The 19,163-nt window shown below is 44.5% G+C and overlaps 1 protein-coding gene across 1 annotated transcript in view; it reads left to right on the top strand.

Moving 5' to 3' along the window:
- Positions 1 to 493: 493 nt before the first annotated feature.
- Positions 494 to 19,163, top strand: part of LOC116506135 (guanine nucleotide-binding protein G(q) subunit alpha) — a 91,937-nt gene continuing 73,267 nt past the window's right edge. The window contains exon 1 of the mRNA XM_032213787.1: positions 494 to 1,645. Coding sequence (XP_032069678.1) covers positions 1,510 to 1,645 — 136 coding nt within the window. The 5' untranslated portion in view covers positions 494 to 1,509. The remainder of the gene's footprint in view (positions 1,646 to 19,163) is intronic.

Here is a 19,163-nt window from a genome sequence, read left to right as displayed (position 1 = left end):
TGTCAGAAAATCTCATAGGAGTGCTAGTCATACTGCCTGGAGCAGGAAAGGTAGGATATAAATCTAACAAATATAAAAATAATAGGCAATTCCCTTGGTGACGCTCCTCTAACCACAGACATAATATTTCTGAAGAACCGGATTTATCCCCACGCAATTCATCTCCGCTTCGCCTGATCCATTAAGCCTGCTTTCTCCCAACAACGTCCCGGATTCTTTTAAAAATAAGAGAAAGCGAAGGTTCGCCATACACACAATATCGTGGAAAGGGCAGAAGAAGGAATACAGAGCTGAAGAAGGGGAGGCGAGATTTAAAACTATAAAATTCAAAGGTTTTGAGTTTCCTCAAGCGGCAGCCCCCTGCCCTAGAGAATAATAGCGACGCCCATAGCAATGCATTACTTGCAGCCCCTCGCGGGGGTGGGGAGAAAGGGCTCGGTCCTCCCTCTGTGACTGCGGGCGCTGCAGTGCGAAGAGGGGTGTGTGAAGCTTCCACTTCCCTGGGATTTCATTTCGGGGGGAGGGGGGTGCGCGCAGAACAGAAAGCAAGAGAAAAGATCCGCCATATTCCTGCCTTACCACGCCCGGAGAGCTGAGCTACTGAAATCCATCTGGCTGCACTGTATATGCACCAGTCTCTGCCTCCCACCCCGCCTCCCGCGGTACCCACCCCCGTTTCTTACACCAAAGGAAAGGCGGAACCGAGAAAGGAAGAGCTGGCCCTCCCTGGCTGTCGCTGCCGCCGCCTTCGAAGACAAGCAAGCGCAGCCATCTCTCCCCCTCCCTATCTCTTCGCCCTCAGGCTCCCTAGCGAGGGAAGTTGACTTTCCAAGAAGCAGTCCGGAGGGTTTCGCAGGGTCAGGACAGAAGCCGTGTCTCCTGCGCGGGACTCTCGGGAGCCGCCGCCTTCGGGAAAAGGCAGCGGGAGGGGGGGGAGCGGGGAGAAATCGAAGGAAATGGACGGGCTCGGAGCGGAGGGCGGCTTCGGGCGCAGCCGTTAAAGGCTTCCAGGCGGAGAAGGGAAGAGCCGCGCGGTTTGCCAGAGGGTCGGGAGAGGAAACCGAGAGGAGGAGGCGGCGGCAGCGCAGGAATAGAGGGAGGGGTTGGAAAGCGGGGTTGTTTGCAAGCAGGGCGCTTTTGCTTTCTGCCGGGCAGCGCGCTTGCTGCTTCTGCTGCTGCTTCTGCCTGGGCGGATGTTTCTCCGCGGTTTGGCGCAGGATTGAAGGGAGAGGAGGACTCGGAAGCGGCGAGGGTTTCCGAAGGCAGGCTTGCTGGGGAATTGTAGGTGGGGGATACCTGCCCGGGGCGGAGGTGCCCGGGCGTCTCCACGTATTAGCAGCTAGGGTTCTCCCCGGGGCTCGCCTTGCCTTTTGCCCGCGCCTGCCGACGGGAGGGGCGCTCCGACTGAGGAGCGGGAGGGCTTTCTGGCGCTCGCGGCTTTGTGGCTCGGGGGTCTGCGTGTTTTTCGGGGGGTGGGGGTGGGGGCTGCGCCTGAACCAGCTCGGAAGAATGACTCTGGAGTCCATCATGGCGTGCTGCCTGAGCGAGGAAGCCAAGGAAGCCAGGAGGATCAACGATGAGATCGAGAGGCAGCTCCGCCGAGACAAGCGGGACGCCCGCCGAGAACTCAAGCTGCTGCTGTTGGGTAAGATTTAGCCGGCGGCGGCGTCACCCCATTTTGGGCAGCTGCTTTCCCCCTCCTTCCCCTTCCTACCCCCCCTCCCGTGCCAATCTTCCTTCGTCCCAAATGAAAGAGGAGGATGGCATAAATGCGCCGGAGGAGGTCTACCTATAGCCCTAGAAGAAAGGGGTGATCCTGGGTGTGCTGATGCGTGTGTATGTGTGTGCACACGAGAGCGCCCCCAAGGATAGTGGTCGAATGGTATTTGGATTTATTCCCGTACAGTTGTGCACATCGTGGCTGTAGCCAAGCCAGCTGCTGCTGTAGAAAATCAGAACTTGGGTCTGTTGGCTTGAAAGGTGTGTTCAAACGGCAGGCTGAGGAGGGACCGTAAGGGGAGAATTGCAACCCCTTCCCGTTTCTTTGATTTTTTTATTTATTTTTATTTATTTAATTTTGCAACGGGATTGTGCCATCTCCATCCATAACGAGATGCGTTATCCGGGGCGTAGGAGCGAGGTGTGTAGATGCGGGGATGCCTTGCCTTAGCCGCCTCGGCCCTTTACCTCTCCTGGCGTTTGCCCGCCGTCTCCTCCTGCCTTTCCGAGCAAACAGCGTGTCTGCAGCGAGTCGAATGGCTGCTTGTGCTTGCTGTGGGTGGTTTCGTGTGGAGTGGACGCCTTCCCGAAAATGGAGAGAAAAAGGCGAGGTTGGGTGAAAAGGGAGAGAGGAGAAGTAGAGCAAGATGCCGAGCTTCGGGCAGAGATGGGCGGCAAACGCCTGTTGTGGGAATGCGAAGAGAGCAAGGAGGGGAAAAACAACCCCCAATCCGCCTTTGGCAAGCCTGACCCGAAATAAAGAGCTGGAACGAAGGAGCTGCCTTCTAGGATTGATGGGGACAGGATTTCAGACTGCAGGATTCTGAGTATGTGCTCCCGCCTCAGGAAGCCTGGAGTCCTTCCTTCCTCTGCCCTGGAACTGTGGCTTTTCTTGAAAGGCAGCAGGATCTGAACGCAGATTAGGTAGAAGGCAAGCAAGGGTCTGGATCCAGCCTTCTGCCAGAATCTGGAAATCTTTTACCTGTACAGAAAGATGAAGACTTTAGATCAGGGACACCTATAATTGGCGAGCTAGAGAGGTGTGAGAATAGGAACCAGTGGAGCTGTTGGCATTTGGGGGTTCAAGCCACCTTAAAGACACATGGGAGATAGATACATTGTCCAGGTGGTATGTCCTGCTGTGGCATTGTAATTAATTCAAAGGGGGAGGCTGTGACTAGGAATAATGGCTTGGGAAAAAAAATGTCTGCAGCACTGTTTGCTTGGAAGGCGTGGTGTTATAAAACTGACTGCCATGTGTGAACCTCACAAAGAGCTTGTGGCTTTATTGAAGCTTGCCTCTGTTTTGTACCCAGAAATCATTCTTCAGTCTAAGGGACTTTTCCATTAAGAAAAATGAAAAATGGTGGGTAGCTGAGAAAACAAACTGTGCATTCAGGGCTGCTCAGCAACATAAATGTCTTTTCTTATGTAAGTTCTACTCTGTAGTTCATATTGTTATGGGTAGAAAAAGAATATAATAGTGCAAAGAAAAGAACCTTTGCTCTTTGGGTTCCATTGACTCAGTCTGGTCAAGAGTAAGCAGACTTGAAATAAAGAAGTTGAACCTTTCATTGTATTGTCACAAGAAGATCCAGGTAGAATATAACACCTTTGGGGCAAGTTACTGCTCTACTCTTTACCAGTCCACGCCAGCCTTCTCAGTGATGACACTACAACTCTCAAAATTTGTTGGGTATCTGCGGATTTTGGACATTACAATCCCAACATGTCTGGAGGATGCCAAGTTCAGGAATGCAGATCAACATTATCAGATATTTGTTCCTTGGTTGCAGATTTATTAAAAATATAGCCTTTAGGTACAATTTCAGATTGGAAAAAAGGGAGATATGTGGAAAGTCCATTTGGAAACTTATTATCTTCCTTATGAGTGTTAATGTTTACCCATAGCTGAGGAATTAACCCATACCATATGTATGTCAAGGATGTCTTGTAACACAATCAGATGTCTCTGAGTGTCTGTTTTTTATTATTAATAAACTCAGGTGATTTGATATATAAATAGTAGATTTTTTGTTTTCATTGTGAACATAAGGAGTTTTGTTCTTTAGAATAATATCCATATTGCTATGCTATTTAAAATCTTGACTCTATAATAGTGTGCCTCATTTAGAAATATATCACTTGCCACTCTTTAGGGGGGAAAATAGGAATGAGTCTTTAAACAGGTCCATGCAGCCAATTTCTTATAGTATATTACAGTTTTCTTGGGTTCCCCCCCCCTAAAAACTAACAAATCCACTGTTAAACCCACCAACTTTCCTATCAACGTTTCAATTATATGTGTACAGAGCTTTCCAATTAAGCTTTGCAAAGGTTGGTAGATTAAGACTATTGTCAGCAAACTGGTAGTTACACAAATGGAGTTGACATTCAATAAGTTGCAAGTAAATTTAGAACTATAATAGGCTCCTTTAAAAAATAGGCTCCTTTCAGAAATCTGTTAAGATTTTTTGTGAGGAACAGAAAATTTAAATTTTTTTTTAAGGGTTTCTTCAAACATCTGAAAATATTTGGGCCTGCTGGATTTAAAACACAACATACAATATTCACTCTGTTTTTAGTCTGTGTGTCAGACATGTTAATCTGAGAACAACTTTGCAGAAATTAAAAAATGCTTCCCTCAACTCCAAGTACTGTAGATATTTTAGGATTGGAGAGTAAGCCAAAAATTACCCTTTCCTCAATGTTATTTATCTGCTGCATTTGACATGGATTCTATTCAGCAGAAGACCTATATGCCAGTCATCATTTAATAAAGGAATATTTATTTATCATTTGTTTCCAACATTTATTTTCTCTTAAGACTTACTGAAGCTAAATGGCAGCACCTAACTGACCCTGGGCAGTCTTAACAAGCTAAGCAGGATCAAACCTAGTCCATTAATTGGATGGGAAGCTACCAAACAATAGCAGAACTACAAAGTAAAGTAGGGAGTTGAAACAACACTTAAAAAAAACTTTATCTATTTATATCCTGATCCACATTCAGAAGGAACATAGATCATAAAAAGAAAGGAAAGCCATTTTATTGAGTCTACAATACTCTTCATTGTTTAAAAAATAATGATTTTATTTAGTCAGGTTCTACTCATGATATGTGAACACATCCATGTTTTTTCCCTTGGCAATAGTATGGAAGTTAATGTTGTACTGTATTGTCATCTTGAATTATTTTTACTCCCAAGATTAGCCTATAGTCCTGGGATTTCCTGGTAGTCTCATATCTCTGAATGCAAACAGAGTCTGCTTTACATTTTTTTAGATCATCCAAAGTCAGGTGGTGCTGCACCCAACAGCTTTTATATACATGGAACCATAATTTGAAATACGTACCCAGTTTCTTGAAAGCATCTGATCATTGAAAGTAAAGGCTATTGAACTTAGTGTTTTTTATTCTTTTTTTTTAATAGCAATCCATGATAAGGGTAATGACCTTTAGCATTTATTAAATCAACTAGAGTTCCAGTATACAATCTTCAGTATACAAAAACATAAGAAAAGTCATCTTGAAATTCAGGACAAAATCAATAGAAAAATGTGGGTAATGTTTCAGAGATGACAGCCATCTGCAGACTCTCAACTAAAATATTAAGAATCCAAGAATGATGGTTTGAGAGCAGCCTGTACAGTAATAGATCTTTGTTGAAGCTGAACTGGTGTAGATCTTTAATGTGAAAAGCACCATTAGGGTCCCATTTAAAATGCATTATATAAATCCTATAATCTGAATAGTTAATTTATTAATAATTTGGAACATCTTTTTGCTAAAAACACTAAACCATTGCATAAATAATTTGAAATAAAACTTTCAAAGTAGAACAGTAGAATTTAAATATTATTTAAAAGGGAACATTAGTGGCATGTCTTACCACCAAGAGATACCTGGATGAAGTACATTTTGTACTTGGAGAACAACATAAGAAAAAAACTTTTCTTACATGTGTGGACAAATGGGTTCAGTGAGTATTTGTGACTTTAGGAAAAACTTTTAGGAATTTTTTAAAAATCAGATGAGATACTGTAAAAACAATAATATTTGAAGAAGAAAGCAACAGATTCTTGGATAGTCAAGTCCTAACTTCAAGGGTTTTAAAAGTTACAATTAAGTTTCAGACAGCTGCCATCAAACCCAATTTTGTAGGCTATCCAGTATTTCATTGTGCAAAACATTAGGCCCTACAAACAAAGAAGTGAATAGCTTGTTTAATTTGTTTACATTTCTGGTTGTAACATTTCTGGATGAAACATGTCAGTTCAAAGCCATGGGGGTGCCGTGGTTAAAATGCAGTATTGCAAGCTAATTCTGCCCACAGCCAGGAGTTAGATCCTGACTGACTCAAGGTTGAGTCAACCTTTTGTCCTTCTGAGGTTGGTAAAATGAGATCCCAGATTGTTGGGGAAAATATGCTGACACTGTAAACTACCCAGTGCTGTAAAGCACTATGAAGAGGTATATAAATCTAAGTGCTGTTGTTAATATATAGTTAGACTCATGTTATAGAAATCCTTTACCAGTATTCCAATCAGAAAAAAAACATTGTACACTATATTAACATAGGCTTTTGCCATTGGATTATTGGACACATTCAGGATACTTTTTGTATTGATGAAAATAAAAGAGACTTCTCTTCGAAATTCTTTGATTTATTGACTCCATTCTTTTTGGTAATTCATATTGTCAATTTAGGAGATATCTACATCTTCCAGTTCCATAACTTTTGGTTTACAAGTAGAAAGACATTTGTCCTTCATTATTGACTTCATAATTCCACCTTGACACTTTCCCAAATAATAGAATAATTAATTCGTAATTTAATAAGCTTATACGCCGCCCAATCCCGTAGGACTCCGGGCGGCTTACAAATACGAGATAAAATAAAATAACAAATAGGGGAGAAATGAAAATAGTTTAAATAGAATAATGAGCCAGCCTTCAGAAACCACAGCTAATGGCTCATTTCAAAAGCTCTGTCTGTAAAACAGTTCTTTTCCAACCTTTTGGGCCCCAAATATATAGACTATAATTTCTAAAATTCCTTGCTAATACAAAAGGCTACACCATCTTGTTCAGCAAAGGAGACAGGTGTTCTGCAACTAATGTATTTGTTGCTGCTATTCCAATTTTGTTTATGGTGATTTTTTTTCAATTAGGCATAATCCTGAGCTGCTTGTAGGTGCATTGAATTATTGAAATTTATTTGGAAAATGGCAAAATTTTATGGCATAACTAATTGCAGGAACTGGAGAAATACAGAACTCTTCCCCTTTATTAAGAAAAGAAACAAATTGGTCCTGTCTGCATGAATGATCCATAAAACCATGCTCTGAGAGTCTCAATTTTTGTAAATATTTCTCAACATAGAACTACAATTGAGCCAAAATTTTTATTGCTAAGTGAGACAATCATTAAATGAATTTTGCCCCATTTTATGATCTTTGTTGCCACAATTGTTAAATAAAGCACTACATTTATTAAGTAAGTAATAAATGGTTGTTTCCCTTTTTTCCTTTCCTTCTACTTTGATTGTTGTGAGCAGGTTTGGTGAGTTGTTTCCCCCTTAATTCCCTGGAACTCACCACTTTCAGCCTCTCCGGTGTCCTGGGCTTGCTCGGGCGCCGTGAGGCTGCAGGCAGCTGTTGGTGGAGGCGCATGGGTCAGAGTGCCGATGCCAGCGCGATTGCAGCAATCCCGCTGCTATCTTTCCCCCCACTGAGACCTTCGCTGCTTCGGACTGCGTTTCTAAGGGAGCTGGCAGTTTGCGCGGAGCCTCGGGACTCTCCAATGAGTGCAAGAGGCCATTTTAAGGGGGCCGCATGTTGCATGGCAATTTTGAGAAGGACAAAAGTGACGGCCGCCATTTTGTTTGACCTAGTTTTTGCCACAAAAATTGCCGCAGCTGCCTGATTGCCTGTCTTTTGCAGGTCACCGCCAGGAGCCTTCCTGACCAGTCATTCTGGCGGGTTTTCTCTTCATTAACCAATGCAACTCTGCAGTGGGCGGCAGAGGAGGCTTGTGGCCCTACGAGGTCGCACTCCACAGCATTTGACCTGCGTGGATGCTGGGAGCTTCAGAGCTTGCACTGATTTGCTCATTGCCATCAAGGACTGCTGAGCCTTGCCTTCAGTGTCTCTTCGCTAGAGCGCTAAGGCACCTTCCCAACTGTAAGGTGGTGAGTGGGGGGAAGTCCTAAATTTAGCCCTTGCACCCCACACCCAGCCGTGGCAGAACAGGCCCCTGAGAAACCACAGCCGGGCCCATCCACCAGCAGGGCCTGTACCAGACAAGCTGGCAAGGCAGCCAGAGAGGCAATTAGAGCAAGCAAGCCCTATTCCAGGCAGGGGACCAAGCAGGGTTCAGGCCTAGATAGAGACGCTCTGAGATGCCAGAAGGCCTTGGAAAAACAATTCTCCAAGGCCCAAAAACAACAGCCCAGTCTTCCAGGCCGGTTTCCCCTGGGGTTCATCCACCTGAGGTCCAAACTAGACAAGGGAATGTGGTGTCTGAAAGTGAGATGATGGCCAGGAATTTTCTTCTGCGGCTTCCATGGCCATGGCGGGCTCACCAGGGCCCTCAATGGCCGATCAAGCTGATCTATTTGCATGCCCCTCCGACCCTGAGAAAGAGTCGGTCCCGGTGGGTCCCTTTGCACCCCAGCAACTGGCTATTCAGCTCCCATCTAGGGGACGCCCTCTGGAGGATCAGGACCAGACCTATCCATAGAGATGCAAGATGTCATTGCCAGGGCCATCTCTCAGGATAGAAGCCAGAATGCTGCAGCAAGCCAAGCGCCCGCGCAAAACCCAGCCACCCCCAGGTCTAGAGCCTGCTCAGCAGGTTTCTCAGGCCAAGCAACCTCAGTCTCCATACTCCTCTCTGGCTAGTGAGGATTCGGACTGGGAGGAGGACATTAGTCTGGGCCCTGAGCCCGAATTCTCCAGGGAAGAGGCTGCTGTTTCAGACAAACCTGCCTTTTCTGGCTTGTTCAAGCACGCTCATTTCAAGACTATTTTGAACAAGGCTAAAGCCTTGACCCATTTGGGTACCAGCACCCCTGCTCCGGTTGTTCCCGCTCACGAGGACCTCAGTGAGGGACTCTTTGAGGAGCCAGAACCAACACAGGAAATTGTGCCAGTTCCAAAATTATTTCTAAATGTAGTGCAAAAGCAATGGGCACAGCCTGGTACCCTTGCTACTCCCAGTGGTAATAATAAGAAGCTGTACACAGTGGATGCGAGTCTGGAGGACCTGCTGAAACTGCTTCCCGTGGATGCACCAGTGGCGGCACTCACTTCCTCCTCAGTGCTCCCCCCCCAAGCTATTAAAGAGGCTCAAGGCAGAGGACAAGAGAGCCAAAAATGCCTGCCATAAAACTCATCAAGCGGCAGCTTGGGCCATTAAAACTTCCGCTTCTGTGTCCTTCCTGTCCATGGTAGCACTACTATGGTTAAGGCAGCTTCTTGCTAAGCTTCCAGCCGGGAATACCAAATTGAGGCAGGATGTTAACAAGATCATTACGGCCACAGAGTACACTGCTGACGCCACCTTAAACGCTGCCAAATTTGCACCCTGATCCCTAGCTTCTAATATCTCTACTCGATGCCTTTTATGACTCAGACATTGGCTATGCGCTCCAAGTGGAAGCTCGCTTCTGCCCCCTTCAAGGGCGGCAAGTTGTTTGGGAAGGCCTTTGATCCCGTCTTCATTGAAAATAAGGACAAAAAGAAGGTCATGCCTTCGGTCAATAAGAAGTCATATTGCAAGGAGCTCCAGTCCTACAGGAGGCAACCCTTTCGGAACACGGAACAGCTTTCTACCTCTGGTTCCTTCCAACGTTCCTTTAACCAGGACACGGATAGGTTTCATGACCGTCAGCCCTTTCATGACAGAGGCCGCCAGCAGTCCTTCTCCAAATGTTCCTATCGTGGAGGGTCCGTTTCCAGACCCTTCAGATGATATAAATAAACATCAGCAGATGGCTCCCATAGGAGGGCGTCTACAGCTGTTCCACGCCCAATGGGAGCAGATCACCTCAGACCAGTAGGTCCTTCAAATGAGCCGCATAGGTCTGACATTAGAATTCATATCCACTCTTCCTTGACATTTCATCCAATGCCTGACCCCCCACCTCCCCAGTCAAGAAGGCTCTCATGGAACAGGAGATCCTTCATCTCAGGGAAATCAGGGCCATAGAATCAGTTCCATCAGGCCAGGAAGGGACAAGATATTATTCTATCCTCTTTCTTGTTCCAAAGAATTCCGGGGGGGGGGGGGGGAAGGATACTGGAATCTAGTGATCAGATGATATTACAATAGTCTTAGTATTTTCTTCTTTAAAATGGTCTGAGTTACACTTCAAAGGGAAATTGGAGCATGGGTGGGTTGCTGCTGGTTTTACTACCAGTTCACAACCCGCATGCACTCTGTGCATGCTTCGCACATGAGCAGAACAATTTACAGTGAACTGCACATGCGCAGTCACTAAAAAACAAAATAGCAGTGGCCCAGCAGTGACGAGGGAACTGGTTCGGGGACGTGGCAGGCCTGGGTTGCTGCCGGTTCTGTGACCTAGGCTTGAATTCCACTACCAGTATGACTGAACCGGCAGCAACCCCCCTTTGGATTGAAATTGTGATCACACAGGGATACTAGGCTGCTCCATCTTGTCCCTTCACCCCCAGCTTCTGCTATTCCTTATCCTACATTTGATTCATTTCAGTATAATGCACCGTTATGTTGCATTATCTGAAAAGGCATCTTAAAAAATGCCATAGTGAAAAATGTAAAATGGCTATGCACATTCTATAGCATTATTGTTTATTAATTTATTTTTTCTTGATAGAGTTATGTCAATTTAGTTTTCTATGACTCCTCCCAGCCAATGTGAGGTTTCCAAAGAGGCAATATGATTCACCTGATTGCTTAAAACTCCTTACAGTAAGATGCCTATTTCAAACATTACGGTACACATTCGACCCCACCCTCTCAGTTATTCCTATTCATTCTCTCTTCCTATTACCGAAACTCCTTGGATCCCATCTCCTGTTTTTCTCTAAAGATGTCCCTTACTCCCTTCTACCCCCATTAAACAGTCACAGACAATAATGTTGTCCTTCAAACTATTTCCCTTCACTGAAACCTATCTTCTGATATTTTCACTGCTGCTGTTTAGTTTTTCATTATGCATTTGCCCATGTTGGGTGATCCAGTCTTATTTTTGGGGAAACACAGTATCTCAAACTCTGCCCGTCCTGCCAAATATTTTGCTTCCCTCGTATGTGCTACATCTAGCTCTTTTTCTGTGCTGTTTCTCGCATATGAATTTGGCCTTAGTCAACAGTTCATAGTATCATAGAATTGGAAAGGACTTTGAAGGTCATCTAATCCACCTCCTGCCCAATGCATGAATCCTTGTGTTGTATCACTCTCCTACAACTTCAGAAAGCAAGCTATTTCAATGCTCAACTCCCATAGTCAGGAAATTCGTCCTAATTTTAATTTTCAATCTCTCTCTGTCCGTATTCTAGTATCTGGTTCTTACCTTAATCTTAGGTACACTGGAGAATAAATCTACTCCTTCTTCCCTGTGACACATCTCCCTGTATTGGAAGGCTGCTATCCTTTCTCCCTTTAGCTGTCTGTTCTTAGGTTCTTCAGCTTTTTGTAGGATTGAGCCTCCAAGCCTCTTGCCATTCTTGTTGCTCTCCTCTCCCAATTATTAACCACTTTCTCAATGTCTTTTTTGTAATGGGGCAGTGAGAACTGGGAACATTATTCTAGGTGTGATCTTACCTATGTAACATAATGCAATACTTGCACTTCGCTGGGCCATATATTTCTATTGATACAGCATTAAACTATATTGCCTCTTTTCCCAGTTCAGCATATTTCTGGTTCAAGTCCATCAAGACTTCCGTAATGTTTTCACAAGCATTACTGCTAAGTTGTGTACCATTTAGTTTGTACCTATATGTCTGGTTTTTCGTGCCTTAAGTGCAGAACCGTACATTGTTTTTTTTACCATTGAACATTACGTTAGATAGAGCTCAGTGTTCAAGTCTATCAAGACTTGAATCTTGAACCAAGATTCTAGGATGTTAGAAATCTCCCTAGGTTTGTGTAATCTACAGATTGTAGGAGCATCCTTTACATTCTCTTATTTAAATATTTAATGCTGAAGAGTATTGAACCCAAGATAGAATCTTTCTGTGATATTCCACTGCTTACCTCCCTCGCTGTAGACATAAACCCATTAAGAATTATGTGTTGGCTACAGATGTTCAGCCAACTGTGAATCCATCTGATACTGACATAATCCATCCCATATTATTTAAGTTTTATCAAGGAGGCTATCACTTACTTTATCAAATGCCTTACTGAAGTCTTAAGTACACTATAGCAATCTCTTAGTTCACTAATCTAGTCACCCTGCCATACACTAAAAGAATAAGAAAGTAATAATCGTCCACTGACTTGGAACACAATCTAAAAGAATTCTACATGTATGTCTGAGCAGGATGGGAAAAGTATAAACGTAGATACAGAATGGGCTGAAATTTGCCGAAGCAATAGATATTTAGTTGTGGATAAAGATTAATTGGTTTTAGAAAATAATACAGAGATTTTAAAACTAGCCTACTCAAAATCAAGTGATGATCAGAAAATCATTTGGAACTTGGCTGTATTTTGGAAATTGGAAAGAATTATAGTAGAAAAGTTTTCTTTGTACTATAAACTATATCAGATTTCAGAAAGATAGTTTGATAAGGGTTGTACAAAAGTAATTTTTAAAATTGGGCCAAGCACTGAATGAGAAATTTGGAGAAGAAGTGTAGAGGTTCTATTTGGCTAAATTAAGGTTTTGTAACTGAAGAAAAAGTATCTACAAAACAAAACATTGTTCAGAAAGTTCAGGTTTCTACATAATTACATGTTTGATATTTAAGAAGTTAATGCAATATTCAGTATATGAGGAATAAATGTAGGAGGTTTTTTTAGATTTGTAAGAAAGCTTTACAAGTTCATAGTTTACACATTAAATTGTTGGTTACTGGGAGCTTTATCATAAATCTCTGTTTTTTACAATATGCGCCTGAAAATGCAGGTTGTCAATGAGTGTTTATGTTTTTTAAAGGCTTACTAAAAGAAAAAGGGTATTCTCCATAGTGGTGGAGGTAGCATCCAGGCTGGGTCCTTCATCCACTCATTGCGAGGACTGAGCCTGACAGTTAATTGAAACCACACCCCTGTCACTAGGCAAAGCCCAGTTCCGACTCAGTCCCTCAATGAGGATGGATGCATCATCGCCTTGTTCCTAGGCTGAGAGGAATAGTTGTGATATTGCCTTTGTGAGTACAGAGATCGTCTTGATTAATTCCATCATACAGGAGTGACCCTGACTGACTAAAGCTCCTCACAGAGCTAAAGAGCCTTTGTGGGTCGGTGTCTTTGAGCCCTTTCAGGGCGGGATGGCGTTATCAGCCGAAGGTGGTTTAAAGTGCTCTTTTGCGGCTTCAAAAAGTGAGAGTGGCTTGAATTGCTAATTGCCTGCGAGGTTCGCATCTTTCAAGCCCACCGCCGCAGCGCGCCCCTGCCTTCGCCACCAGTCCTCCTCCGTTTGCGCTCTGGACCTGTCAGCTTCCCCTGTGAGCTCTGGACATTCTATCACGCCAGGAAATGCTCCGCCGCTCCTGCTTGCAGTAGAGCGGCAAACCATGGTAGCTTTGATTGATTGATAGTCACATGAGCGTCTTTCAGCTAACGCGGAGCGACCCGAGCCTTCAAAAGTGGGGAATTCAGCTTGCGGAGCGGCGCGCAGTTAAGAGAAACAACTTGCTTCAGTGACCCGGACTGTTGGAAAAAAGGCGCAAAGTGCCATTTTTGTATTTGCGCACCCTTTCTCCTGCCAAAATGGCGGCCACCTTAGCCTCTGAAGCAACAGACGTTAGCAGGGAGACTAGTGCCGAGGCTAGCATTCCCCAGGTGGTGGAGGAACAAGTGGGAGCTTCCTCCCCCCCACTGCCTCCATCTCTGCCTCCTCTAGCAGCACACAGCCGGCAACACACACACACACACGGTGCGACTGTGTCCGCAGACATCCTGTTTTCCGAGCAGGCTCCTCCATCAGAAACTACCTACCCCAAAGATCTTCGTTGACCTGGTGCAGTGTCAGTGGGAAGCTCCTACCTCGGGTCCGACTCCATCAGCTTCTGACAACAAATTCTTCAACGTGGCCAATGACTTGGGTCAGTTCCTGTCGATCCCAGCTATCAATGCCCCGGTAATTGCCCTCTATACTTCAGCCAATATGCCAGGCCCTCCAGAAGATGTCCTTAAACCAGAGGACAAAAAAGCAGATCTCACTCTGCAGCTTGGCCACCAGGCAGCAGCATGGGCAGTCCTGGCCTCAACCACTGTCTCATTCTTCACCCGTTCCTGTCTTCTCTGGCTGAAGGACCTGCAATAGTATATCCCCATCGCAGACCTTTGTGCTCATCAGGATATCGCCAAACTGTTGGCGGCGGTTCAGGTTACATCTGATACTACCCTCTCATCCTCCAGATTTGCCTCCTGAGCAATAGCATCTTTTGTGGCATCTCGCAGACTGTTGTGGCTTCACCAATGGTAGACGAATGTGTGCCACAAATGCCGTTTGGCCTCGGCCCCATTAAAGGGCAAATCTCTCTTTGGAGACGCATTGGATCCTTTTCTCATCAAGAACAAGGAAAAGAGGAAGGTTCTCCCTACGGTGCCCAAGAATGGGTTCTCCCACACCACTCCCTATCCCAGATGGTCTTCCTTTCGGGGCCAAGATGGGGGGGGTGTCCTTTTGGAGCCAAGATTATGGTTCATCATTTCGGGGGGTGGACTACGGAAACCAAGGGTATAGGCAGCATGGAGGATATTCCTCTAGGCAGAGGGGGCAGTGAGACTGCTACCAAAGGGGTAAGACTTCCGAGCGCCCCTTTCGCAGGGGTTGGGGATGTTTTTACCGCCGGACCTAATTTACCGGCATCTAGTTATCCCATTGGAGGCAGATTGGCTTTTTTCGCTGATCAATGGGATAGAACCATCTCCGATGTTTGGGTCTACTGTTTGTTCAGGGCTTGCCCTCAAATTTATCTCCAACCCGCTTAGACTCTTCAGGGCCTGCCCGTTATCTAACAACCCGGCTCGATGACGCCTTATGCAAGAGACAATTCAACATTTTTTGGACATACTGGCAGTCCAGCTGGTGCTGGCAGACCAACACGGCCAAGGATTCTATTCTATACTTTTTGTCGTCCCCAAGTCCTCAGGGGGCTGGAGAGCCATCCTTGATCTTAAAAAATTAAACAAGTTTATTCGTTATAAATGTTTCAAGATGCAGGAACCTGCTGTCTCTCACCGCGGAGCATACTTTGGGGGTGGCGAACGTCCAGGCAGACTTGCTCAGCCGTGAGGTTATGGACAGTGCCGAATGGCATCTGCACCCATCGATCTTCTGGGACATTGTGAACAGATTTGGCATGTCGGTGATCGAATTATTCACCACCACCCTAGAACGCCCAGCTCTCTCAGTTCTACTCTCAGTTCCTGGCTCAGCGATCAGAAGGGGTGGATACCCTGAGATGCAGGTGGCCTCCGGGCCTCCTCTATGCCTTTCCCCTGCTTCCTCTCCTGCCTCGTGTCATCCAGAAAATCATGGGAAAGAAGGCGGAGGTGAACCTGGTCACTCCCACTGGCTGCGCAGGCATTGGTTTGTGGACTCTTTCGGTGGTCAGGCCCCGGAGGATCCCTTGGGACTGAATCTCCCTCAGCCAGGGGTCGCTGGAACACCCTGATCCTTAGTGGTTCCAGTTGACTGCCTGGCGTTTGAGCGGAGCATCCTGAGAGGGGACAATTTCTCTTCCAGGGTCATCCGGACGATCCAGGTCGCCCGTCATCCGTCCACTGAATGAATCTACAATTCCACCTAGCAGTCCTTCTGTTCCTGGTGTGATAGTAAGACCTTTGCCCCCATTAGGGCCACCATCCCGCATGTCCTGGAATTTCTACAGGACGGTTTAGATAAGGGTTTGGCCATTAACACCATCCAGCGTCAACTGGCAGCCATCTCATCTATTTTGACCTGTGGGGGTTCCCCTTCACTGTCCCAACAACCCACGGCACGTCATTTCCTTAAGGGGGCTTTCAACCTTAAACTATCAGCGGTGCACATCGTGGGATTTACCCAGGGTCCTGGATGCTCTTACTTCAGCCTCATTTGAACCCCTTCGAGAAACTTCCCTTAGGTTCTTGACTCTGAAGGTATCCTTTCTGGTGGCCATTACCTCCGCCAGGAGGATCTCTGAACTACAAGCCCTCTCAATCAGAGAAGACCTGTGAGTTTTCCATCCAGACCGGGTGGTGCTACGGCTGGATCCCTCCTTCATTCCCAAGGTATGCTCCTGTTTCCACTGAGCACAGGAACTTGTGTTACCCAACTTCTGCCCCCGTCCTGCTCACCCTTTGGAACACAAGTGGCACACCTTGGCGTGAGGATGGTTAGGGTCTAAAGATCTATTTGAAAAGAACTCTGCCCTTTCGATCCTCAGAGTCACTTTTCGTATCTTTCCAACTGTCATCTCTGGGCAGGAAGGGCTCATCCGCCACCATAAGCAGGTGGTTGCGGGCCTATATAGCTACGGCATACCAATCCCACTCTGTTCCATTTCCACGCGGATTGACCGCACATTCTACAAGGAGTGCTGCTGCTTCGGCGGCCTGGGCGGCCCAGACTTCCTTGGCGGAGATTTGCAGGGCAGCGACATGGGCTACCCCGTCCCCCTTCATCAAGAATTATAAGTTGGACGTTTTTGCATCTGTGGATTCAGCTTTCGGCCAGCGGGTGCTTCAGTCGGTCCACAGGACTGGCACTCGGCAGAACCAGTCATAAGCCCACCCGAGGGACGGATACTGCTTTGGTACGCCCCAGCCTGGATGCTACCTCCACCACTATGGAGAAAGGTCTTTGGTCCTTACCTGAGACGCCTCTTCTCATAGGGTAGAGGTAGCATCCAGTCCCTCCCAGGGCAGGACTTGTTCCTTTGTTTAACTTTTCCTTGTTATAGTTTTTTTTATCTCATTGCGGTTGGTTATTATGTACCTTTCTTTTGTGGCTGACTGTTGTTTTAGACTTCAATATAGTACTTACCTGCATCAGATGATTGGCATTTGACGGACTGGATCTCAGGAGGGGATGATGCATCGAGTCTGACTTCCTTCGTCGGAACTGGGCTTTGCCTAGTGACAGTGGCATGGTTTCAATTAACTGTCAGGCTCAGTCCTCGCAATGAGTGGATGAAGGTCAATCCAGCCTGGATGCCACTTCCACCCTATGAGAAGAGGCATCTCTGGTAAGGACCAACACCCTTTTTAATGTGCTAGTAGGACTGAAAGATGTATCCATGGGCTTAGGATTTCAGTAAAGATGTATCAATTTTCCACAAATAGTTGATTAAAAAATCTCATTAAGAATCTTATTAGGATCTACAGATCACATTCCTACTTTTACAGTCAATAAATAACTTAGTTTATGTCCATTATTTCCAATGACTTTTCCGTAAATAATATGGTTCTGTGTACTCCTGGGATACAAATTCACTGTAAAGGATTACATTGTTCATTCAAAAACACTTAGATTTGTACTATACATCAGCAACATTTCCTCTTAAACTATTTTGTGTTGATAAAATTGAGTCAGTAACAAGGCAATGTGTGTTGACGTTTCATTGTTGTCTAGTGTTTCTCAGCTAAACCTTTTTATTGTTTCATTTCCTTTTTCTTGTCTGCATAATTAAGTACAGAAGTCAATAGTTTGACTGAGTTTCATTTTATTTCCATCACTCTTCCATATTTTGCATGTACCTAATCTTGTTAAATTTAGAACAACATAAAATCCACAAGAACTGCATGATTCCTTGTATTGGAGTTCAAAATGCATAATACCCCATTAGGTCATGGGTGTTGAGAATTATATCTGGCAAGAATCACATTTGGAAAGAATGCCTGGAAACTGCATTGGCTGTAGAAGTTTATTTCTACAACTGAGATCATTCATATATGACTGGTAATAATATGCCAATAAGATAACGTTTTGAAGTGGCGGTAGTGGTTAAGGCTGAAGGATAGAAACTAAAAGATCATGAGTTCTAGTTTCTAGAACTAGTTAACAGAAAGCCAGCTCAGTGACTGTGGACCAGTCAATCTTGCTCAGCCTAGGAAGAAAGTAGTGGCAAACCACTTCGTGCAAAAAACCTCTCTAGGAACATGTCCAGGCATCATCAGAAGTCAAGAGTGACTCAAAGGGACAAAAAAAGTTAGTATTAATTTCTATAAGTTAGTGTACACAAAAGAAATAAAAAATTTACTGTATATTTGTACCAAGAAAGCATATAGATGATAATAGGGAGATATTTTTGATTGTAGTATGCACCACTGAGGACTTCAACTCCACTTGGTTATTTCAACACTCAAAATTCCCCAGCCAGAATTCTGGGAATTGAAGTCCATAAGTTGCCAAGATTGGACACTCATGCATGAGGCCAATGTTAAATTAAACAGTAAACCTTGAAAAGATGCAATCATTTCTGGGGTGGGAGTTGGGAATAGTCAGTATATAATGTAGTTTTCATGAACCAAGAATATACCTGTTTGATACTTCTATATAATTTAAGTTTGTCTTTAATGAAATTATATGTTATGATACATGGTGTCAACAGAGCAGGTAACTGAAGATCAGTTGAAATCAAATCATAAAGTTGATGTATATTCAGCAAAAAAGGCATTTTTGTATTCAAGTCCTGCCAGGCCCTATAAGGTCAGAAGGAAGAAAAAATAATACTTTATTTTATTTTTAGATGTCTTGAAAGAAGTTTAGGCTGGTATACCTTGCACAGACTTTACAATTAATATATTATTTGGTAGGAGAGGGGTTGTGTTTGTAGAAAAATTATTAATATGATAATATTGTATTAATAATTCGTTGTAAAATTAGTTTCTGTATTGTGGCCATTGCCAAATTTATTTTAGCACACATTTTTAAAGATGAAGTATACTGCCATTCCTATTAGGCATTAACTTCTTGATTGATTATCCTATCATATTTTTATGCTTATTGTGATCGATCATGCAGTGAGCCAGATGTTTAGATTGGATTTGGCATTTTACCCCTTATTGATGTCCCCCAAAGACTTGTGGTAGACAGATGTTGCTTGATGATGTTAAAGGTATCATTGCAAATTGTTCCAAATAAAGATACCTTTTGTAATTAATTGATGGTGATTTTGTTAATGGTTGATGGTGTTGAACTGGTGCTTTAGGTGTTTTGGAATTGCATCCAAGGCACCTTCAGTATTACTATCATTCTAGTTCTATTTGCAGGTCTTTGCATTTTGTGATT

The sequence above is a fragment of the Thamnophis elegans genome, chromosome 3 (assembly GCF_009769535.1).
Source record: "Thamnophis elegans isolate rThaEle1 chromosome 3, rThaEle1.pri, whole genome shotgun sequence".
Classification (NCBI taxonomy): domain Eukaryota; kingdom Metazoa; phylum Chordata; class Lepidosauria; order Squamata; family Colubridae; genus Thamnophis; species Thamnophis elegans.
The sequence above is the reverse complement of the archived record's forward strand: the minus strand, read 5'-3'. Positions and strand labels throughout refer to the sequence as shown.